We start from the raw sequence: 25303 nt of genomic DNA, 5'->3' as shown, positions 1-25303 counted from the left end.
GAAAAACGTTTCTGTAAATCATAATTAGTAGTGTCTTAGCGATTTATATCACCCCTTAATTTGCATAGTATACCAAATTCAACTATTACCACTGTCAAAAATATGTGTGTGTGTGTGAGAGAGAGAGTGACATGCCCTGAGGGTGATTAATGTCCTGCCTGCTGTACCTTGTTTTGGTTTTGTTACAATACATATAAATTTCTTTGTATAACTTAGTACATATATATAAAAAAACTAACTGCCATTGTAAAGCACAATGCAGTAGACTTGCCTCCTTTGGGTTTTGATGGCCCATGTCATGTTAAAGGAAAGGAAATTATCTTTATTGTCAACCGAAATTGCACAACAAAATTACAAGATCAGAGGATTGATCAGAGCTGCTGCAACTGAGCGCTCCACCACACAATGGACCTAACCTGACTGCAATTTTCAAACATTCATCCATGTTTTGATGGTGGGAGGAACCCAGCACCTTCTTGCTGTGAGGCAACATTGATAACCTCTAAGCCACTGTGCCATGTTAATTAACATACTTATGTGTGATATGTGCAATACACTATATATTTACTTATATTTCATACTCACTGTGTCCTCATGTTTATAATGATCTATATTTTATGTCTTAAAGGCGACATTGACGGGAAGCTCCAATTAGCGCTGCGTTTGTGTGTGTATCTGCGTCATTACCTTGTTTATGAAACCCTAAAGTTTCAGAACAAACAGTTCAGCCACTGCTGAGAAAATAGGGTTTTATTGTTTTCCTGGGCTCTGCGAAGCTGATTGGCACTTCAGTAGGTTCATGATGTCATCAGAAAACCTCACCACTCCTCTCACCACCGTAGCGCCTCCTGGTGCGGGCACTACTCCGGGCACATCCGGTTGCGTACATTCAACCGCAGAAGAAGAAGAAGAAGAACTACTCTCGTTGTAGCTGCTGAGATGCAGAGCATCCACCGTGCCAGAGGGGGAGCTGTGTATCTGAGAGCTGGCCTACCAATTACTTCACTTCCAGGTACCTGGCCAATCACAGGACAGTGGGAAAGCTCCTGTTGGCTGGCCAATCACAATACAGTCCACGTTCTGGGGGTGTGATATTGGTCTGAAACAGCGCGGCTGACGAGAGCGTCAGTGAGGAGATATTTTGATCGGCTCGTTTGCAGCGATTAGGAGGTTTTTAACCATGAAAACAAGTTAATATATGTAAGTAGACCTCCATAACTAACATATATGTGCGATACAAGCATTCACCTTTAATAAAATGTGGGAAAAAGAGACGTAACATTTGGCCATACATTAATAACACACATTATTGTTTGTTAAGTCCCTGGTATACTTCTGCACACATGCATACTTTTGCGCGTTGCATATCACGGACCTCGGTATACTCACGTGTCAGGGTCCTGTAGTATCTAACTTCACCATTGGATGGTGGGAGAAGTCTGGATGCAGGGAATTCTTACCAAAGAGGAAGAGAACAATGCTACAGCTCCCTTGGACACGTCTGGTTTGATAGATTCACCAGCTGAAAGGCCCGTCGGGCAGGGGAGTAGGGGTGTCAGCCAGTTCGAAGGTCACCAGGTCAAGGCTCGGATAACTATCCTTGGCGACTACTTCTGTAGTCTAAATGTTTTTTTTCTGTTCAGTTTGCACATGCACACGTTTCCAAAATTGTTACATGTCGATAATGGAAATTGCACCATGTGCATGATGCTCAGAAGTAAACCGTGGCCTTCATATTTTTCCTTGAAAATTCAATTGTCATACAGCAATAAAAATTATACACCTCTTTGGAAAAAGTATGGATGTGTATTTGGATGCATGCTCGTATTACAGCCAGCTGCTCATGCAGGAAAGCTCACTTGAAAAAAAAAAGTTGTAGCTGATTGTCTACCTCACTTCTACCACCACTTTTATCACAATAATAATAGCAGATAAAAAAATAATAACAATAACATGTTATTACTGCATGGCCATGAGTTATGTTCCTTTTTTTCCTCCGCAGATGTCGCCTCCTGCACTCCATACTACCTCATACAACCACACTAAAAGCCCTAAACTAGCACTTTGAGTCAAGAGTCAGGAAATAGAATAAGTCCAGATATACAACACTTACTTAAATATGTCTTATTTCTGGTTGTGTATTAAAGTAATGAGTGTAATTATAACATTTGACTGAAAATTAATACTATGTCTGCTGCTATATTGACCAGGACTCCCTGGAAGAAGATATCTTGTATATCAATGGGACCTTCCTGGCTAAATAAAGGATAAATAAAAATGGCTATTTGGGTGTCTAGTTTGGATCAGGAAGAGATGCCATGTTTATGGATATGTTTTTTGTTTTTTTTTTGTCAAACAACAAAGAAAACAAATTGCTTAGGTTTTGTTTCCCTTTGTTTTGGTGTGGATAGGACCTAAATCCAGTGAAATACAGTGAAAGTGTTTTATCAGACACAATCTGAATATGACACTGCTATATAAACAGCATTTCCCTGTGACCTTAACCAGAATAAGGTTATACTCAAATATAAGCAAGTAAGTGTAAGTCTGGATCAGATTACAACATTCCATGCCTTTTTAACAAGCAGTGGTCGTAATGTAAATGGAAGTCATAATCAGTCTATGCTTTGTAACACGTGACATGGAATATGTGTTAGAATGTCATGTCAACATAATCAAAATACAGTAATGTCTTATTCAAAATAAGGTCAATGCAATACTGGCATCTTTAGTGTTGTTGTTGCTAGGCTATGTGATGTGTGTGTGTACTTAGGACCTTCTATGGCATCAGCGACATTGTTGGGAGCAGTAGTCTTCATGAAAACCAAAACCTGGTCCTACTGAGGCAAAACCTTACTTCTGATGAGCTAGTTAATTTAACGCTAAGATTTGAATTGTGGTTAGGTTAAGGTTAGAGTTAGACATTAACTGATTGTGGTTAAGGTGAGAGATAATGCTTTGTTAAGGCTGACTAAATTAAAGGTAGTCAATGCAGTGTCCTCAGTGTGTGTGTGTGTGTGTGTGTGTATTTTTAATTTTACCTTACAAACAACAAAGTTGCGTTTTGGTCTGTTTTTCATGACTATTTCTGATTAGAATTATATAGAAACAATCTTGTACCTGTTACTGTGAGTGGACAATAATACCATACAGTCATAAATAATATATTGAACACAGGACCTACAGGCATCCAGTCGGCCCAGGTGTCCCTGGATGAAACCCTGAATTTCTAACACATCTGACCAGACTGTGGATGCCAGAGAATAACAGCTCCCCACAGGGATCAATAAAGTCCAACATTTCACTTTTCATTATAGCAATATACTGAACCAAAATCCGAGTGGTGGAGCAGAGTGTTGTACTCATGCTGCTGAAGAGGTGAACTACTTTGTCTTATGTTTTCACCAAAGTCTGTGCTGGTAAAAGTGTTGGTGCACATGCAAAGATGTATTGATCAGTTTGTTTTTTGAGTCTTACAAGACAGGGTGCAGATGTTTCCCTATTTGTTTCCCTACAAATCCCAGTGTCTTAACGCTGGAGTGGGAATATTTTTAGACTTAATGATCAATGGCTCAATAATAAACATCAACATGTATCTACAAAAACCTTTATTAAGCAGGTAAGAAAAGTCTCTTTGAGATTAAAATCCCCTTTTCAAGAGGGACCTGGCAGCATGAGAAGAGTTAAATGTTACATCATAAAAACAGACATCACAGAAAACAACCAAACTATGACACAAGCAAACAGGTCACTAATTAAAACTCAATTAGCGCAGCTACATCCATCAAGAAAACACTTTTCTCTGTCCCTTAAAACTGATTTAAATTCACCCAGAGTGATCAGTTCAGACATGTTCAAGTCCTTTTGAAAGTTAATGATCTCAGCAAGAAACAAAACGTCTGCACCTTTTCTATTAACACTCTCTACTAACATCATCGACACCTGCTCTTTTTACAGTTGTGGGTAAATTGGCTGTACATACAAGTCCCTTTTGTGGTGTGGTCACTACTCCAGCACTGAAAACATCTACCTATACTGCAAAGAAACCTTAAAAAGGTGGAGTTCTAAAGAAAGTGGGTCAATAAACACCATGCCGCTGTATGTCCGCTATTTTCAATAATTTCTTATTATTACCAGACCCATAATTCAACATCAAATTCATCAATGACTAGAGTACAAAAATCTTAGGAGTCATCAAACGTGGGTACAAGACACATCAGCAAGCCACACTGTTGAACCAACTGACATGTGAGCATATGCATGCAATGGAGGGGTGGTTTATGATTTTATCACCCATTACAAGAAAAATCCCTCCATGTTCCATTGCCAGGACTATCATGACTGGGGAAATTGTGAATACTTTTAATGATTTGCTGTATAACTCACCATCAGTGGTTCATTTTGCATTGCCTTATTTTGTTCATGTGCTAATTTTTCCACTAAAAATATGTATCTGCAATGGACTTCAGTGTGTTTTAGAGTCATTTTACAATTACTATATATTTTTACATTGTTGAAATAATATCATGAATCACAATAACTTTGGTCAGTATAACAGTGACCTAACATTTTGATGATATTACATTTTGAGCCCATGCCTGTTAGACAGATAAATTATTTACCTTATTATACACTGTTTTTTTTATTTATTTTACTGTTCATCCTATCCTTTTATCTTGTATGGTCTATGTTTTAGTTGTGGAACACAGAGTAATGGAAAAACTGATTCAAATGTACGTGTAAACCTGATTCTGATATGTAAAGCAGTTAAAAGTCTACTTTTGTATTTTCTTTTTTTTGTACGTAGTTCTTCTATTAATCCCAACCCCTGCCTCTAAAACCAAACCAAATTTGGGACTCTAAGCCAAAACATGCACATGAGTCGCTGCCTGAGACCTAATTATGCATGTATGTAGCAGCGCAGACTGCTACAAGTATTATTCAAAATCAATACAGCCCCTGGGTCTCTGCAGAGGAAAGAGGGTAACGAGAAGCTCCAAGACTCCCTCTATGATCAAAGACACTCGGTCTCATCCTAACCTGTAGCAGGAGTGAGACACTCAGCATTTTCACTTCTTGTTTTCTGCATTCTGTTATCAATGATCAACAGAGGCAGGCAAGAGCTCGGCTGTGGAGCAAAGGGCTTTGATAGCCTTCAGGCTTTTTTCGACATTGGCTGAACTGTTTCATCCTCACCACGGAAAAGCCGAGGCTGAATGCACCACGTAAGGTCATTCACGCAAGTTATGTAGAACGTGATCATTTCTTTGACAATGTACGTTCTTTGATGAAACCTAATGTGCAAAATGTTTTTTGTTATTTTAAAAAAAATGTCTCTGACTAGATCCAGTTTATAAAAACAAATTATGAACAGAGAATTCACCTAAAGCAATAGTATGCAACAATGCAGCCTCTACAAGGGATCATAAAAGTCTCTTTCACAGTAAGATTAGTGGGTATACCTGAGATCAGTAAAACTACTAAACAACTGTTAACACCATTCAGTTCATATGTTGTTTTTTTTTCATTCAATATCTAATTCATGCATTAGCAACAGATAAAAGACATTCATTTTATAAGAAGAGGCAAGAACATTTAAAACACCAAAATCCATAGACAAATCATCAGTGACTTTAAATGTGTTATTTTGAGACTGACGTTTGAAATTCTCATTTAGAATTAACTAAGTGACACAAATGTACCAAATGAGACAGTAGAAGACTAACAACTCCTATATAGTACCAGCTAAAATAGACCCAGAATGAAACAAACACAGACAGTATAGCTATTAGCTAATATGAAACGTCGACATAAATGGCGAAGGGTTCAGTCTTTTTGTCATTTGTCTGCCATTATGGTCATACATTTAAATCTGGTATTAACATTTGATATGCATCATGATTTCTCATCTGCTTGACAAAAACATGTCAATGCAGATGTATTGTGAATGGCCACTGAACACATTTCAGTAAAATATCACATTTGAAGCCATGAATACAACATTTTCTATCTACTAGTATTTATAGAGGAAATATATGCAGTGTGACAAATACTTTTCAGTCAGTCAGCTGTGGATAAAATGATAATTGTAACATTATAAAGGATTGTTAAGACATTTTTGATCCCAGCTTTTGTTATAATATTTAATAGACAAACACACATTTGTCAAATATTGATCAGGGCCTGAATGAGTTTAAATAAAACTGTGTACTGTGTGATGCATTGCATGATTCTTTCATAATTCACTCTGGAGCTTTAATTTTATGTTTAGATGTGAAGAAGCCAACTTGAAGTCTAGTAAACACAGAAAAAAATCATTATTTGGCATCCCAAAGCAGGGATTATTTACATATCCACAAATCAATGCTGTTTTGCAACCCCATCACATGTGTGTGTGTGTGCATGAGTATGTTTATTTTGTACAAATATAGGACAAATATGGATATAGGACTAATAATAACTTTCCATTAAGCTAAATAATTTACCCAACATGAGGTTAACCTTGCAAATTTCATTTAAGTAATATTATAATATAATATTAATATAGCAATATATGCACTATTAAGGAGTGATACTAGTGTTTATTCCAGTAATGTGCAAAGCTCATATTTCTGCATGTAGTGCTGAAAACAGAAGTTTAGAAGCATTAACATTAGAAGCTTTAACACTGTGGCATTGGCTAGATAAAAGAAGATTTTTATAGATCCTGAGGTGGGATCTAAAGACACATTCAGGACACGTTAGGTGATGCAGGACGCAAACCTGAATTTGAGGTGACGAAGAGAGATGAGAGGCTGAGCAAGTCGTCTTTCTACTAAAAGGTCAAGGGTTTCATTCCTGGGTCAGTTAGTCTCTAACCAGTGGTGACAGTCTGAGTGGGTATAAAAGATGAAGATGTGTCATACACATAGATGTACTGAGTGCATGTGTGAGTGAAAGGGTGTGAATGGCTGAATGGCAAAACTGTAGTGTAAAGCAGCTTTGAGTGGTTATCAAGAAAAGAAAAGCGCTATAAATACAGACCATTTACCATAACGCAGCACTGTCTACTTGTGATCAGATCACCCAGATTGAATGTCAATACCAGGTCTGAACATGGTCTAGTGTTCACTGAACTGAACTGAATCTCTTACTGAAACGATTTGCTCATCTTACAGTTCAGCTGAGCAGAGCGGGCGGGCAGTGGAGACTGCTGCAAATGGACGTGAGTCGTTCCCTGCTCAAGTCACTCACTGAATTATGAACGTATTCTTGTGTGTCCCCATCCATGAGCGAGTGAAGGAGAGAAGGTGAGCAGCAGAGACTGCAGTGAACAAAGTGATTCTTTCACTGAATGTACTTTGAATACTTTCTGAAACTAAGCAAACAACTGCAAAGGAGAAAATAAATGTCCCTCCTTTAATTTTGTTATGTGTTTGTGGAGAAAAATTATGATGGGTAGCTGAAACCCTTATCAGATTGTTTTTTATCTGAAGGAGGACCATAATCATAATTACAGAATGCAGAAAGAAAAGAGTGCAAACAAAATACAAACCAACCTGCTAATTGTGAGGTGACTGTGCTAACCCCCCAACAAAGAAATATCATGTGAGAAAAATTAAAGGGGTATTTGTGGAAATAGCTTTGCTATAGCTTTGACAGAATTCAAAACTGCTCCAAATTCTGCAACACATATGCACAGTCCTGCACATACAAACCTCTACAGAGTTCAAAGTTTGAGAAAAAAGCACAAGTGTGAATGATCTTTCAAACATGGAAGGGAATAAAGTTGTTAAGTTCCCCGTTAGGGATGCTGAGAAGAGAGAGCGAGAGAGAGAGAGAGAGAGAGTGAGGGAGGAAAGAAATGCAGATATGATCAGCAAGGATCCTTGTTACCATGGCTGACTTAAAGATACCTTCAGCTAGCTCAAACATTAACTTGCATCTGCCTTGGGAACGCTGATAGCCCAGAAAAAAGACAACCAGTGGTCCTTAAGTGGGCCAGTGTCTGCAACAACTACATGCAGGATAAGCCCTCTCCTCCAGCCCTCAGAGAAAATATGAGTCCACTCAGTGATGTGGTGTCAAAATTTAGCATGAGCTCTTTTATTCATAGTCACAGGGTGAAGTCCAGGCAATGTATGCCTCATCACTTGCCTTAGTTTTGAATCACTGGCTCATGATGCACTTTGCAATTTGTTACTTCAGTTGACACCTCCATCATTGACAGTGTAATGAATCATGCTCATTCTTTATGTTGAAGATTAATCAGCTGATTAATCATCTGCTTTAGAGGCACCAGCTTATAGGAAGAACATAAAAATACACTAGCATATCAAATATGCTGCCAGAGGGGCCGCTTAATGGCTTCATGACTGAAGGTAACTTGTCGGGTTGTGTAAACATTTTTAGGGAGGCACTGTACAATTTGGAGCATTAGTTGAGTGATAATTTATTTAACGAACAAGCAAAATTTGTACTTGCTTGGAAATTGGAATTGAACATAAAATCAAATTGCGACAAATCTGACACAATACCCAGCCTCAATTCTGACAGCACACACAAGTCACACACCTGTCGGAAATGTTGACAGGACAACAGACTATGTTATTGATGAGTCCAGGATGAAATGGGCTTTCTTTGAAAGTAAAACTGGAGAGTTGCCTCAGCTACATGCTTTGAGCTGCTCTCTGTTCATGCTCCTGAATGTGACACAGTCATTTTGACAAGTATCTGACCAATATCAATGCTGAGCAGTGTTTTGATAATTGTTCCTTATACCAACACTCTGTGGTGTCACAGGTTTAATCTGCCATCATCCACTATTAACAATTGTAGTACTTCACTTCTTTGCATAACATTTATTTTATTATGCCCACTAAAAACGTATTTGTCAGTGCAGTTTAGTTGTACAGACAGCTTCAAGCACTGTGTGACAGCACGCAAAAAAATCTCAAGTAGGACAAAAGATCGCTTTGTGAAAGAACTGACGGTAATCACTCTCAAGCTGTTCAGTCATTTGACAGAAGAAATAGGACAGGAAGAAAATACATACGAGATGGGAGGGGAAAAAATATTAAGATGTGGAGAAAAAGATAAAATAACCTATAATGATAAATAGCCAGAGATTAGAATGTGGCAGTTCCAGGTACAGGGCAGCCGTCTCTCTATGAGTCCGGATTGTTAGCCATGTGTTGGATGCCATCACCTCCAGGGCTATGTGGATGTGCAAAAGAGAGGGGTCAAGGGATAGTTTCATTGATCCAATTGCCTTCAATCAGGGTGTTGTCAGTCATGAGATCTTAATTAAAGGAATGGATGTATTACAAGGTCAGCAGACTTTGAAATTCTATCAGCTTCATATTTAAAGTAAAACTGCAACAATCTTAACTAATGGACAGCTGAAACACACTTTAAGTTTGGATCCATAATAAGCAATGCACTTTTATTTATTATATTTGCATGTGGAATACCTGTCAGTTTGAAGTAAGTGCCACTTACTTGTATTCATTGATGTCAACCAAGAGAAAACAATGTTTAATTCCATGAACACTTTCAGTCTCAAGTTTATGTTTTTACATCATTGCCAAATGGGTGCAGTCCATCCATTCTTGACAAGAATGAGCTTCACATCACTCATGTTCAGTTCAGGAGGAACCCTGGATATTTCTCAGTCAAGTCTCATGTGAGTTTCAACATCTCAAGGTTCAAGGTTCTTTATTTGCCATTTGTGCATAACCAGCAGTCAAAACACATTGGAATTCTTGCGCGGGGCTCTCAGAGTCAACAGTTCAAATAGTAAAGGGTAAGAGTTTAGGTTAAAAAGTATGAAAAGGTAAAATAAAAACACGACACAGCTACGAAAGATGAACCCTAACAAGAAAGTTTAAAGGTGACATTGAATGCTTGTATCGCACATATATGTTAGTTATGGAGGTCCAGTAGCGTACCGTGGGGTTTCAGTCAGGGCCTTCCGTAAAAAAAAAAAGAAAAAAACACGCACAAACACCGTCTATATTCACGGGACAGTTGATCTGCAACAACCATAGTGCACACGCACACCACTGCGCATCTACAGGCTACTGCATCATTACCACCACATCTTCTGTTAAGTCACTCAGCAACCGCAATTTCACAAGCCACTATATGACACAAAAACAAGCTTCCACATAAGCATAGGCGTCAGCTACGCGGGGGACACGTCCTCTGCACTATTTATGATCAACAGTTTTGTCCTCACCACTTCTAAAAAATGTTATGTTAAATTGATCATTAACACTCAAACTACCGTAAATGATGTACCTCTTCGGTGTAGGTCTTCCTCTTGAAATAATTTCCTTCTTTTCTCCAAACAATCGCCGTGAAAAGTGCACAGGAAGGAGATCAGAAACATGATGAATCGGTGGTGTTAATGCAGTGATCATAGCTTACTTCAAAACCCGCCAAAGGTTCAAACGTCGTTGATGACAACAGCAGGGGCTAGCGCCAGACACATCGCTGGGCCTGGACGTTCTGTCACTATGATATCAAATTTTGATTGGCTAACGACACACGTCAGTCAAAGTTATAACCCAATAGGAAATGGCAGCTTCAACGAAAGGCCAGCAATACTAGTAGAGCAGGTCCACGGAGCTATGATGCGTTAAATGACATCCAGGAAAATCCAGCTCAGCTTCACAAAAAATGACCATATTCTTTCTGGAAATATAATCATAAGATACAGAAAAAGTAAATGAATTCAGACACGTTCAGATACACATTAATTTGAATATTAAAAAAAAATTAAAAATAAAATAAAAATAATAATAATAATACTTTTTTTTTTTTTGATATTGTCAGGGCCTGCTGACAGCCCACCACTGTGGAGGTCTACTTACATATATTAACTTGTTTTCATGGTTAAAAACCTCCTAGTTGCTGCAAATGAGCCGATCAAAATATCTCATCACTGACGCTCTCGTCAGCCGCGCTGTTTCAGACCAAAATCACACCCCCAGAACGTGGACTGTGTTGTGATTGGCCAGCCAACGAGAGCTTTCCCACTATCCTGTGATTGGCCAGGTACCTGGAAGTGACGTAATAGATAGGCCAGCTCTCAGATACACAGCTCCCCCTCTGGCCCGGTGGATGCTCTGCATCTCAGCAGTTACAACAAGAGTAGTTCTTCTTCTTCTGCGGTTGAATGTACGCAACTGGATGTGCTCGGACTAGAGCCCGCACCAGGAGGCCCTATGGTGGTGAGAGGAGTGGTGAGGTAGCTGATGACATCATCAACCTACGGAAGTGCCGATCCGCTTCGCAGAGCCCAGGAAAACAATAAAACCCTATTTTCTCAGCAGTGGCTGAACTGTTTGTTCTGAAACTTTAGGGTTTCATAAACGAGGCAATGACGCAGATACACACAAACGCAGCGTTAATTGGAGCTTCCGGTCTATGTGGCCTTTAATTGTGCCCTATAGGGAGCGCAAAAGGGGCTGACAACATGGCTGCCAGCAGAGACTGATTCTAACCATGAACTCTCAATGTCCAAAGAATATGTTCACCAATTCATCTCACCGTTAGACAGCGTTTTTTTTTTTTGGCTAGAAAACTGTAAACTTCACCGTTCATAAAGAAAAGTATTTTTATGGACACAGGAGCTGCTGGTCTACTTCTGCCACACTTGTAAGCTTTTGTAACTCTTCCTATTTTAACATACTTTGTTGCCTTCGCCTCTCATCTCTCACTGTTAGTCCTTTTCTCTTTTTTCTTCTCCCCCCTTTCTGACACCTTTCCTCTGTCCCCTGATTTCCTTTCACCCCAATCGGCCGAGGCAGATGGTTGCATATCTTTGAGTCTATTTCTGAGATTTTTACCAGTGAAAGAGGAGTTTTTTTCTCTTCACTGCGAAAAGTTCATTATTTTTTTTTATTATTACGTAAATCCGAACATAGGATTTACAACACAGAAGTCATGATGGAGGCTGCAGTGGATCAACAACTCCTGTGTGCTGACAGCAGAGACACAAACTGAAGCTGGAAAAAAGGTGGTCTCATGGTAAAATAAAGAAGCGTTCATAGTCTGAAGATATTGTAGACTTTAGCTGCAGAGTCTATTAGATTTGCCTTTTGTCAAGAGGCTTAAATATATATCTTTCCTGTTATTTGCACTGAAAGCCATGGACTGGTTTGTAGATGCATAACTGGGAAACACACTTGTCTTTGTTCAAACTGCAAAGGTTAAAGGTGTTTTTTACCCCCATTGAGCAGCATTTTACTTGAGTGATTTTGATTGTTGGATATTTTGCGAACCACTCACTCATGCACTCACTCTTGCATAATGAAGGAGGCCTCTGCTGGTCATCTGGTGCAGCTGATGATTATACGCCTGAGGTAGAGCATTTGGAAAACCCAAACAGCAGAGCAAATTGACCATTTTGATGTTACTATTTATGGCACTGGGAGGCTCAAATTGGTGCTGATACTGTAAGTAAATACTGGTGGCTGTTAAAAACAAACAAATGGATACAGAAAATGGCTTTTAATGTTTTTTCAAGTCAAGGTTCCTACCTTAAGAAAGAATCCTTAAGATTACACAACATACACCAGGGTGGGCAACATCATTTTTTCCAGAGGGTCACAGTGACATAAGTGAAGGAAGTCTTGTCTGGCTCCTGTGTTGTGTAAATCAAAAATGCAGTCATCTGAGCAGCTTGACATGTTATGGTCATAAGAGGATGGTGCTTTGACATTGTGCAGCAGTGAAAACTGGTGTGAGTGAAGTCAGTCTTATTGTGTTTCACTGTTATTTTTAGGTTCATTATCAAGTTAGTCAGTCAGTCAGTCATTATCTACCGCTTTATCCTCCACCAAAGGGTCGCGGGGGGTGCTGTGCCAATCTCAGCTACATCGGGTGATAGGCGGGGTACACCCTGGACAGTTCGCCAGTCCATCGCAGGGCACACACAGCTAGAGACAAACAACCATTCACTCTCACACTCACTCCTATGGTCAATTTAGAGTGTCCAATTTACCTAATCCCCACATTGCATGTTTTTGGACTGTGGGAGGAAGCCGGAGAACGCACACATGGGGGGAACATGCAAACTCCATGCAGAAAGACCCTTGTTCCAACTGGGGCTCGAACCAGGGTCTTCTAGCTGTAAGGCGAGAGTGCTAACCACCGTGTGGCCCCTATCAAGTAATATGCACTAAATAAGTAGGTGCCGATTTCACACACTCACCTTGTTACACACACAGACATTGACCTATGTGACATGTTTTAACAGTGATGCTCATTGTTGTTTTGAAATGTGCTATAGAAATAAACTTTCACTTAACTTTGACTTACTAACATTATGAAAGTGATGACCATTGCTGTAAGGCCTGGAAAACATTCAAAATGAAATGTTATATTTGAAATGTTTAAATTATTATCTTTAATTAATTAAATTGCAAGCTGTAGAAGTGCAGCGACAGTTTATAAAATTAAAATTGTTTTAAATAATACATGTAGTAGCATCCTGAAGTGCAGCATCAGCAATTTCAAAATAATAATCAACAAATATATTACTGCTGTTAACGGTTTCCAAAATAAGACACCACCAAAGCTTCCAATGGTAAAATAAGGGTACAAAGAGTGAGCACTTCATAGTTTGGCTTACTTGAAGCTCTTACTTACTTCTAGCTCTTATTTGTACCCAAATGTTTAAATACACTTATTGTAAGTCACTTTGGATAAAAGTGTCTGCTAAATTACATGTTATGTAATGTGAAACTGCAATTTCAATTTTCAATAAATCTAGGAAGAAACAATTCTTAAGTTTTAAAACTTTTAGCATGCATTTAGCATTGTGGAAAAAAAATAGTCTAATATGGTACAGCAGCAGTATAAAATAATGAAACAGCAACTATACAACCAAATAAATCGTGGGATAATAATTCCTTAGTGCAGCCAGTACTTAGAAAACAATAAAAACACATGTCTCTTTCACATACAACAACAATGCACTTCACACATCATTACATTATATGACATTACATGTCATTTAGCAGACGCTTTTACCCAAAGCAACTTACAAGGGAATTGAGTGCCAGGGGTGGAGTTGAACTTGCGACCATGAAGTCTTTGCACACAGGGGTCTTAACCACAGGCGGTCTTAACCTTATATATTGCATTTCATTTATATCAGAACTTGAAACTCGGAACTGGGAGTGATGTCACTCCAGCGTTCAATGTGTTCCAGTTGAGAAGCTGGAAACGCAAACATGTCTTGGGATAGCTATTTTTTGCAATACCAGTCGATAGCAATGCGTTACATGGTATTTTGTGCACACAAACAGCAAAGCACGTCTACATTTACTATGTGTACAGATTTAATGTAAATTAAATATGACAAGAGTTCTTTTAACAATAAAAGTAGTGGTGTTTGTTGGGTGGCTGCCATCTTGGAATCCCAAGGGTTGTTGAAGTTTCTCCAAGTCTCTGAGTTGGAAATCCAATTTCAGTACACAGGGACACTGCATGACCTCAGAAATTTAGATTTCCGACTACACTTGGAATACACCAATACTGTTTTACTTGACTGACTAATTTTGGCTATGGCTAAGGTTGCTCTGTTGCTCACATCTTAGTATTTGACAGTGTACATCATGGCTGCTGTTTTGGAGTAATAGAGATATTTTTCTATGCAGTGTAGCATTAGCATACAAAGTAGTATACGTTAAGGATGTGGCATTGGATCAGTGCATTGATTCACATACCTTTGCCGACATTTTCAGCAGCAATGGAGACATTTTAACTCTATCTGGAAATCCATTACTACTATTTCACCATTATTGGCCAAGGGGCAAATGCACCTAGCTTATTAAAGCAATGGGAGACGGTTCTGTGTTTGCTTCATTGTGTGTTATGCCCAGCACATTCCAAATACACACCCAAGAGTATCGGTAACAACCACATGCTTTTAAACAAGGAAAGTGGATTTGGGCTATTTTAGATGCAACATGATTCACCCGCTATGGTTTCGATCACTGAAAACAGAATCCCGATTTTTGAATATCTGTTTACGTCTTATCATGCTAAGCATTTAAAGTAGAGAAAAGGTGAAGAATACTAAACCATGAAAAGTTTATATTAGAACTCTGGGGTGATATTATTCCTCACAGCTACAAGAGCTAGAAAAGAATAGTTGCTGTAATTATGTGATGTTCTGGATGTGGAGTTGTTCTGGCTAAGCCACACTGGCACACAGTGGAGTTCAGTCATGAAACTTTCATCAGCAGCCCAGTGGCGTGGAGTTCCTGAATGTCTGCACTAAATTGCCCCAGGGTCATAAATACTTTATCAACAGCAGACATCTCAGCAAAACACTTCCCTGCGGCTCTCTCTCTTTCACTTTCTTTCTGTCTATATTTCTCTCTCTCTCTCTATCTCTCTCTCTTTCGTTTTCTATCCCCTTCCCCTTTCTCTCTCCTGCACTCTGAATTTCCACCCTCTCACACACACAATCTCCACACCTCTGCTAAGTAGTTTCAAGGAAAGCATTTCACCCGACAACTGCATACTCTCACCACCTCACCTTTTCAACCCCATCATGCCATACTCTCAAACACAGGACTGTGATATAGGCATAAGTCTCCGTGAGGGCTGTCACTTTTTTGTCACAATATTACATGATAATACATGCCATTTCTTTGAAGATAAAAAAATATATATTTTTAGTGCTTGAATGTTATGCTTGACTCATTTCTGACTTGCGACTCAAATTTGGGTATAGAAAAGTGAATTTGGTTTGTTTTTCACCAAATAGCAAACTCAAATTTATTCATTTTTAGATTTGTTTTCTTACTTCATAGACAAAGCAATGTTCACAGCACCCTATTTGAGTTGCATGTTCAGCCACTATCAAAATAAATCTTCTTACTGTAGTGAAGCAAAACAATAAAAGTTACCATCTCTCATCATATGCCAGCTATTCAACAAAGCGTGCTTAGCTTTCAAGCCGCTAACTATATTCTCACTATCTAGTAATGAACGTTTTTGAAAAACAACTACAACAGTGGTATTTAACTGAATAACCTTAGCAAACATAAGACTAAAGATATGGAAAAGACATCTGACACTTTTGATACACTTTATTTTTTGTCCTCGGTTATTCTCGGCTCTTCTTTTATACTTCTTTAAAAACACATGCCATCTGCCATGCCATAGAAAAATACATTAAGAGACAGCTTTCATGTCCTCAGAAGTTCCTGTTTGGTCAATGATTTAAACACTCATCAGTTGAAAGATGCTTACAGTGAGACAGATTTTTTCCAGTTTTGTCATGAAATAATGACCACCCCTGTGATCAATTTTGTTTTTCTGTCATAAAATCCTGTCCTTGTGGCACAGGGAAAAAAAACAAAAACAAAAAACACAGTGAAAGCAAAGCTTATTAAGGATCAAAATAATTATGGACATGGTCTTTTTTCCCCCCACCATTGCTATGTAGTCATGCTTTTAAAACTGTCTATTCCAGCTGTGAAATATAGAGACTGGCCTAATCTCTATATTTCTGACCAATACAGTTGTTGCATTTACTCTTTAAATGATCATATGATCATTTTACACGGAGCAAAATAATTATTATATGATGCAGTTAAGAGTTAAGGTGGGGAACAGGTTGTATTTTTCCAGTAATGAGATTATGCACAAAATGAATGCAAAAAAATACAACTACACTTACATTTCATTGTCACTCAATGCAGGACATGGAAACATGGAAAGGATCAAGCTTCTCTATTTCTTTGCGGAAGAAGGTTTTTGAGCCTCCAGATTTTCATCAACAGCGTGGATGACTTCTGAAAATAGCATCAGGCTAGTGGGATTTCAGTTTGAGAAACATTCTAGTTTCTATCTCACCTACTGTTTTACAAAAAGATTTACCGTTGTCAAAACTGATATATCAATTCTACAGATATTGATTTGGTTGGTCTGCTTTCGGACAGAAACTTAGATCTAGTACTCGTGTTTGGGTCCGGTTGCAACACCATTGTTTACTTGCAGAAATAGATGTTTTTATTTATTTTAATAACATAATGCATAATCAGTTGCTATTTATGCCTTTGGCATATCTTCCATGACTATAAATGCAGTACTTTATCTGTGGTCTATGCCGGATCATGTTGATGGAAACAATGTGAATTTTTCCATCCATTTTGCAAAAAAAACAGCAATAATCAAATGTGAAATACTAAATTTGAATGTAAACCAGTTATTACATCTACTTCTGAGAGCCTACAACAGTAAGATCATTTTAAGTAAATGGTTTCAAAGATGCCCAATGAAGATGCAACCTTTACCTTTAAATGGCACAACTCTCCAAAGGTTATTAGATATGTTCATCCTCCACAAGTATCATTTATGTGCATAGCTCTCTCTTCCAAGCAAACTCCATTAGTCACTCTCTGAAAGTGGTGCACATAAGCACACGTTAAGAGGAATTTATGCTAATGAGCTCCACAGATACACTCAACACACCCGAAAAGAATGAAACACCTTTTGTTCTCTCCCTTGCTTTTTAACTTACATTTTTATCTGATACAATACATGTTGACCTTCAAAGATGTCCAGCCCATGCTGTACACCATGCTATATTTGTTACACAGTGTTTACAATTACTTCACGTCTCTGACATTCCAAAGTTAGAGCAGGTCAAACAGAGGATGTCAATATTTGAGCATCACTGTTTTGAGTGAAAGAGATGTTTCGACTCCACTCTGTACCAAGGTCTTTTGCTGGCATTTCTCTTATTTCTGTGAAATATTTGACAGCAGATTTACAACTGCATGTCATGTGTGGTGGAGAGAGAATACTTGTTGAAATATAGGTTCCATTAAACAGTACATGCATGGAACATTCATTCATTCATTCATTGTCTACCACTGTATCCTGCATATGAGAGTAGTGGGGGAGCTGGAGCCAATCCCATCTGACATAGGGTGAAAGGCAGGGTTCACCCTGGACAGGTCACTAGTTCATCACAGGGCAAACACACACAAACAAACATTTACTCTCATATTCGGTCAACTTACAGTGACAAATACATAAAATACTTTGAAAACATAAAGCCTTAGCAGAATACGGAGAAACTGCCAGATGCTCTGTGACAGAACATTTGAAACATTTAAATACATCATAAGGGATGCCCCCCAAGAAATAGATTTGACAATGTGCACTTACAACTTCCGCTAAAATCTAACCCAGCTCCTAAACTTCTGGTCAGTGGTCACTAAAAGGAAACTTGGATGTAAGGTAACTTTAGTGATTTGAACTTCCATTATCAATCAAAAATGTTTACATAGTTAGCCCTGAGGGACTCAGTGTGGCCTGAAATTTCAATTTCAGCATCATGATGAGACAATAGCAGAGTACTGCACCATGCCTCTGCTCAACTGCTGCTATATTCTATAATTCATTGCTAAACCCTCTTGGTAACTTCTGCAGAGGAAGAGACTGTGCATATAGTCAGTTGTTTTTAGTTACAACTTCAGTGTGCTGCTAAAACACTGTTAGTTGTTTTGCTACCACCCTAGACTTACCCCATGCCTTTGGTGAGCCTGCAGAGCATTCTGAAAGGACAACTCTTCTCTTTGAACCCTTGTTTTGGCATCTCAGTACACACATTTTTCAGACAACCAAGGTTATTTCTTTAACCTAAACTACACTGTCCTCTCACTTGACGAGCCTAGCCATCATGCTCCCACCCTCCCTCCGTCAGTTGTGATGTAAAAGAGAGAGAAAGTCAAATGGAGCTGATACACCAGCAATGTGTGAATTCATCTGACAATGGTTTGAATGTAATGAACACTTGTTTATATTTAAACGATAACTACACTACAGTGATCTTCATTCACTTTTATTAATTAATTAATTCAGATAAATCTGGGTACAAGCCAATGATAGCCATCTGTTTTTTAATCAGCTTGCTGTTTCTGTTTTTGTCATGAACACAGACGGAAGAAAGGCACTTGCCAACATTCCCTGACAGAGGACATGTAAAAAGGTTCTTGCTAATATCAAAGGATCTCATCACATCGCTAAATTGGTGATGTGATTGCAAATTAGTGAGGAAATTTAGACTTGGTTATTTTGTAAGGTTCCTCATGTTGGATAACTTTGAGGCTCTGTTTTGTAGATGGGGTTCTGGTCCTCACACACTCCAACATTGTTACACACACAGCAGTCCACCATTAAGGTTGGTTTCACACTGGATGAGTGTGTGGCACGTGATAGCAGCAGTGCTGATCTGCTGTGTCTCACCCAGTTTTATATATCACATTGTGTGTGAGTGTCTCCTGCTCGACTGTGGTTGAGCATCTGTGTAACTTCTGCTTTGTTTATGTTATGAACACCATGACACATACTTTAAAATGCTCTAACTAAGTACATTTGAATTGATTTTCCTCAATCCAAGCTCTGAAATTTATAATGTCTAAGTACATGTAGCTGGTTAAGTGTTAAAAGTCCATAATATATTGACAGAGATTATCAATGTTCAATCATCAATGTTTGCACAAGTGTATACTTGCTTTTATATGTGTAATATATGAATACTATGCACTATATATATATAATTTAATATATTTTTATTAGATTTTAATATTTTGTGGTTTTTTTGCTTTAGTATAGGCTGACATTTTGTGCTGTCATGTTTCTACAGTACACTCAACAAACAAACTAAACAAACTATGTATATTTCACATTTGGAAGCATAACCTTATCACACAAACAAAGAACAACAACATCCTTCCTGATTTTCAAGGGGCACTGTAACTCCCTGAAACACTTTTGAAAGGGAGGAATAGGAGGAAGAATCCTCCAGCTGTTACAGTCTGCAGTCTCACCATTAGATGTCACCATTTCTTACACATTGGACCCTTAAGTCTAATATACTATATATTTAAATGATGATGCACATCAGCATCTGTGTGTAATCAGTAAAAAATAAAAATAAAATATACACATGTTTGGCAATTTTAAGTAAATTCTAATGTCAGGTAAAAACAAAATATATACATAAAGCACTTAAGCACATTCAATAGTTGTATGGACTAAAATGAACAGTGGTAAATAAATACGTTGAATCAATTTTTTGTTTTAGCTTTTTTATAGTTAACTAACTCTTGTTGTACTTGTCTACATTTCTCTGCTCAGATGTGAAGTTACTTCTTTTTCCCCTCCCTCCTCATGTCTCCCTGGAGTGTATGTCTCTCTCACTCCGTAGTTCACACAGTGAGTGTTTTTGCTGTGGAGCTGCTGCTCTGTTTTATGCAGGGTTTGCTACTGGTAATGGAATAATATACATTTAAACAACACTCTGTACTCAACACATTACCAGGACTCGTCAGTTTGAAGCTGCACATTTCACATTAAAAGCCTTCTTTAAAACAATGAATGCATTCAGGGAACTGAAATAGTAAATTGCTGAAACAGAAACAGGAAGTATTGGACTTGTGGCATATGCAAGAGATGGCAACATTGAATTACGCGACATTGAAACAGTTGTGAAATGTTTTTTTTTCCTGTTCATGTTGCTCTTGCACTTCATGGGACATCATGTGTCCTGGTTGAAAATGAAGCAAGACATTCAGCAATATAAGTTCTCTGTTCATGCATCCAGTGTGGCCCCAATTCACTAATCAGTTGAAAGACTTCAGATACAGCAGGCCTTCAAGAATTCTTATGGTTGAAATAAGAAAGAACAAGGTAATCAGAGATGGCAGACTTCACCCCATTCACGCAACAAGCCTCTGTCTGTGTCTGTCTGTCATCTTGGCATCTTGGCAAGTGCAAGTGTGGAATCACAGACAGACAGACAGACAGACACACAGACCCACTAAAAACAATACTTCACGCCCACTCCATGGGGTGAAGTAACTACACCTGACATTGAAACATGTGGCATGTACTGTTGTTTCTGCTGTTAAAGGTCTCTCCCTCTCCAATGATGCGTGTAGGGGGTTAGGCTAAACTTAACCTTATTGGAAAATGAATACAAAATCTGGTCTTTGGTATGGTATGTATTTCTTGCTTCTTGGAGTGATACGGAATAGTACTGTTTGGACTCTTTCCTGTCAGTTCCTGTTTTACTTATATTCTCATTTCCCTCTTCTACCCTCATGGATTTCACCTGTGTTCAATTATTCCTGTCTCTGAAATAAATATCTGTGCTCTCCAGTCTCTTGCTATGTTTGTATATCTGTGTTGTTTGTTTGTTTAGGTCATGGCTCTTCCCTCATGTAAGCCTATGTATTTCCACTTATTTTTTTCTCTATCTGCTTCTGGTGTGAAAATAGGATTAATACTTGCCATATTATTAAGTCCATCATTCATTCTGTCATAGGTGTTCTAGAGGTTCTTTTATTTTGCCACAGGAAGAGGCCCACATTCCTTTTGTGTACTTTTGTGGGACACTGTATATAAAGTTCGGTGTGACCTATGGAGCTTGGTTACTAATAATGTGACCTATATTATGTGTCTCGGGTTACATGAAAACCTATGGCTATCCTGCACATTATCCTTCTCTGGTAAGATGATCACATGCCTAAGGATTTTACAGTCACTAAGCTCCACAGGGTTAAATGACTCATTAAAGTGACATATATTTTCAATTGAGGTGAATCTGATCTGAACATCTGTCAAATCTGATGGTCATATCACATTTGTATTACATCACATCACTCAGATATACATCAAATATGCAGCCATGACTGACAATGGTCATATCAGAATCAAGTTTTTTGCTTATTGCCAGAAATTTGCTTGACCTATCGCCCCCTTCAATATTGCATGACATTAGACATTTACCTTTTTTTTTTTCATTATTATTATTATTATTCCAACTAAAACCTCTAAAATGCATGTAAACACAGAGGGAATTATAAAAGTAGAAACACATGAGGAATTTCAGGCTGCTGCAGTTTTTGGACTGACAAGGAGACTGAGATTATGAGAATTTCACATTTGAATGTTCATGGATGCTAGAAAGCTTGACATGCTAACAACTAGCAGTCAGCTAAACCAAAAACTGTAATATTAACGAGCGGAAAGGGGTTGTGTTACCTTCTAGCATAGCAGAAGCGGACACACATTCAATAAATCAGCTCCCCACTACTGGTTGATGGCTCTGACACAGACAATTAGCTATGACAGTACAATTAAATGACATAGTCGAGCTACTAACTGGGCATGGACGAACTGAATGACAGTCATTAACCAGTAATTTGGTTTACATCCACCTCTTGGGGGCCGTGGTGTTAAGATTTGATCATAGTGCAATACTGTCTCCATAAATATTTCAGCTAAGGTTTGAGTTAGCTTTGCACAGCTACTAGACTTGTCCCAAAGCCACATAGACATGTCAGCATTTTTGGTTCAATGTGACAAAATAAAGACACTCAAAAAACAACCACTATTCATTCTTTTTAATTACATACTGGTGGTTTTTGTCCAACAATACAATGCACCAGAATAAAAACGCTGTTCACTGCTAAAGGACATTCAAATAAATGGTGGCACATAGTGAGAGCTCCACAATAATTAAAATGTGAAAGTAAATCTTACAATAAGATAATAACAAAATGGTGCATTATACACATATAACACAGTGTCAATAGTGTGACAACAGTTTAAGGTATCAGTGTTAAGAGATTGAATTGTGAATTGTCCTTGTTCACAAACAATCCATGTGACTGACTTTCTCAGTGCTGCCAGCTTTGTCCAGGTTGGAGTAGCTCTCTCAAGCAGATAGAGGATGGCGTCATCAACTCCAACTCTGGGAACTGCAGTGAGTCTAGAGAGGTGGCCACTTGATGTCTAAGATGGGTCAACACCAGCCTCTCAAGACCTCCATGCAGTGTGATGTCAGGGTGACTGGTCTGTAGTCGTTGAGGTCAGATGGAGGTACTTCTTTGGAACTGGAACAACCATGACGTTAGTCTGAAACCTGGGAAAAGTCATTTTTGAGTTCGCCAAGTCTCTGTGAATGCATGATGCTGCATTCCCGATATTGCTGTTGCATTCTTGTTCGCTCGTCCATCTCTCTGTTTGACACCAGCTCTGCATCCTTGGCGTCTTCTCTTCAGCTCGTTGGCAAAGTTGGCCCTGAGAGCACAAACAGCTGTTCATGTAGGTAGACAGTGCCTGAAAATCAACAGATATACACTCATTTGACAGATATCCATGGTGAAATGATTCTGAAATGATTTTGCAGAAAATAACTAGATACATACACATTGTAGTGAGAAGAAGAAGAAAACAAGAAAAACCCAGTCAGTGTGATTGTGAAAAAAACTTAGCAATTAACTTGGTAGTAGTAGTGACTGTAGTTGGTCAGTGTGTGTGTGTGTGTGTGTGTGTGAATGTCACACCCGGCAAACCCTAATGAGCATGGTAATTAACCGCCAAAGTCAGACACAAACCTAGGATATAGAATTTGTCAGTGGTATAAAAAGATATATGAGACTCAACATCACAGCCTCATTCTGCTCAGTGTTGATTTTGTGGCATCAACATTAAAGTCACCAGTGTTTTCTGTTGACAGACAAACAACTATTCACTCTCACATTCATACCTACTCTCAATGTAGAGTGGCCAATTAACCTCTGCATGTTTTCGGACTGTGAGAGGAAATCAGAACACTCGCTGAATATTCACACAAGCAAACTGGTGGCACTACAACCTTCATATAAGTATCCAAATCAAGGTGTGGTGAGCAGTGCTGACTCCCTGTTGCTTAAATCCATTAAGCAAAAACCTGAAGATGTTCTAAAGCAGCACAGAAGGGCTGAACAACGTATTGTTTTCAAATCAAACCCCAATTAAAATCAATGCAACTGGCAATTTGCAAAAACTGTCATTTAATTGTTCTGGTTTTGATTCAAGTTCAACCGCAAGTAGTACACTATAGTAGTCGAGGTTTTAATAGAACTGATGTTTGACTTGAGAGCAACTGTCCAACTTTCTCAGTGTAGTGATGTTAATATATTGTGACATTCCCTCACTGCACACCGAAAAAAGTGAATTCTACACTTCCAATTCTAATGCTTTATGCACTGCAGCTTTATACACACAAATGCTCCCTCAGTCAACTTCAATAGTTTTGCCTGTTTTTAGATGAAGAAACAGCATACAAATAATGTTCATGATGACCAAACAGAGGCAGAATAATGCCATTAACAAAAACACAAAACGCCAAAGGTTTGGCTACTTGCTACAGCTTTAAGATCACATTTAACATTTAAATCACATTTGCAATATCTGAAGGAAAAACAATAGTGTATTTATAAATAATTCCTATATTGTTGAGCCATAGAGCACAGTGAGTGACGCAGAGTGTGGTCAGTATTTAACGCATGGTATACAGAAGAAAAAAGAAAGAGTAGAGCTGGTGTTCATGGTGGCGAAACAATGAATGAAGTGCAGTGGTGATTCCAGCACCGCGGACAGCTCCCGGGCATCCACACGCTGTCACTGCTGCTTCTGAGCAAATGCAACAACAATCCTCCATCCTTACAGGAAACCATTACAAGACCACTTGAACCCCCACATTCATCCCCACCATCTACTCGCCCTCTAAGATGAATTCCTTCCCTTATCTGGTTACAAGTCCCCTCCACCCATTCACCCACTGAGGTATGGATTCGAAAGTGGTGAGGTGGCAAAAAAAAAGAAAAAAAGTGAGAGCACTTTCAGCTTCCACAGATTCAATAACGAGCGTGTCCGAAACTCTCCTCCCATTTTTCTTTCCTGGAGGAGGAGGAGAATAGAGTGAGTGGAGGTGGGGGGAGGCTGATGCTGAAGTGAACGCACACAGGCTTCATGCGTTGGCTTCTCGTCAGACGCTCTCGCTCTCTCTCCCCCTCTTTCTCTCTTTCTCTCGAAGACCTCGCAGACATTCAATCGTGACGGATCTGTCCTCCACTACTCCTGTTTAAGATTCCGCATTTTGCCCTGCGTCGTCGCATCCTCCTCCTCCTCTCAGACAAGGGGGGAAGACGAAAAAAGCAAATAAACTGGAATCTGGCTGTATTTTTTCCTCGTCGGGATTCAATCAAGTTTTACCCAGAGGAGTTTATTTTTCGTTTTGTATTTAACTGACAATGACAGCCACCAAGGAGCAGCCGAATCAGAGACAGAATCAACAGCAGCAGGATGAGGTACAGACAGCTGGCTTTTTTCTTCCTTTTGACTCCATCTGCGAGTTTGTTGCACTTTATCCATGCACATTAGTCCAGAACTCTATAGGTCAGCCTGGTCTTCACCGTCAACACATGTACCATGTAATATAATTTAACCGTAT

At 38.8% G+C, this 25303-nt stretch overlaps 1 protein-coding gene across 2 annotated transcripts in view; it reads left to right on the top strand.

Moving 5' to 3' along the window:
- The window catches only part of LOC122785266 (inactive dipeptidyl peptidase 10-like), a 280721-nt gene that overhangs the window by 95708 nt on the left and 159710 nt on the right, over positions 1-25303 (top strand). Inside the window, exon 1 of one of the 2 annotated variants that reach the window (XM_044051006.1) lies at positions 24900-25160. The exons of the other annotated variant lie outside the window; for it this stretch is intronic. Coding sequence (XP_043906941.1) covers positions 25104-25160 — 57 coding nt within the window. The 5' untranslated portion in view covers positions 24900-25103. Of the gene's footprint in view, positions 1-24899; positions 25161-25303 lie in introns of those variants that run through there. 2 annotated transcript variants of the gene reach the window in all.

Source organism: Solea senegalensis, linkage group LG2, assembly GCF_019176455.1.
Source record: "Solea senegalensis isolate Sse05_10M linkage group LG2, IFAPA_SoseM_1, whole genome shotgun sequence".
NCBI lineage: Eukaryota > Metazoa > Chordata > Actinopteri > Pleuronectiformes > Soleidae > Solea > Solea senegalensis.
Note: the sequence above shows the minus strand (reverse complement) of the source record. Positions and strands in the feature narration are given on the sequence as shown.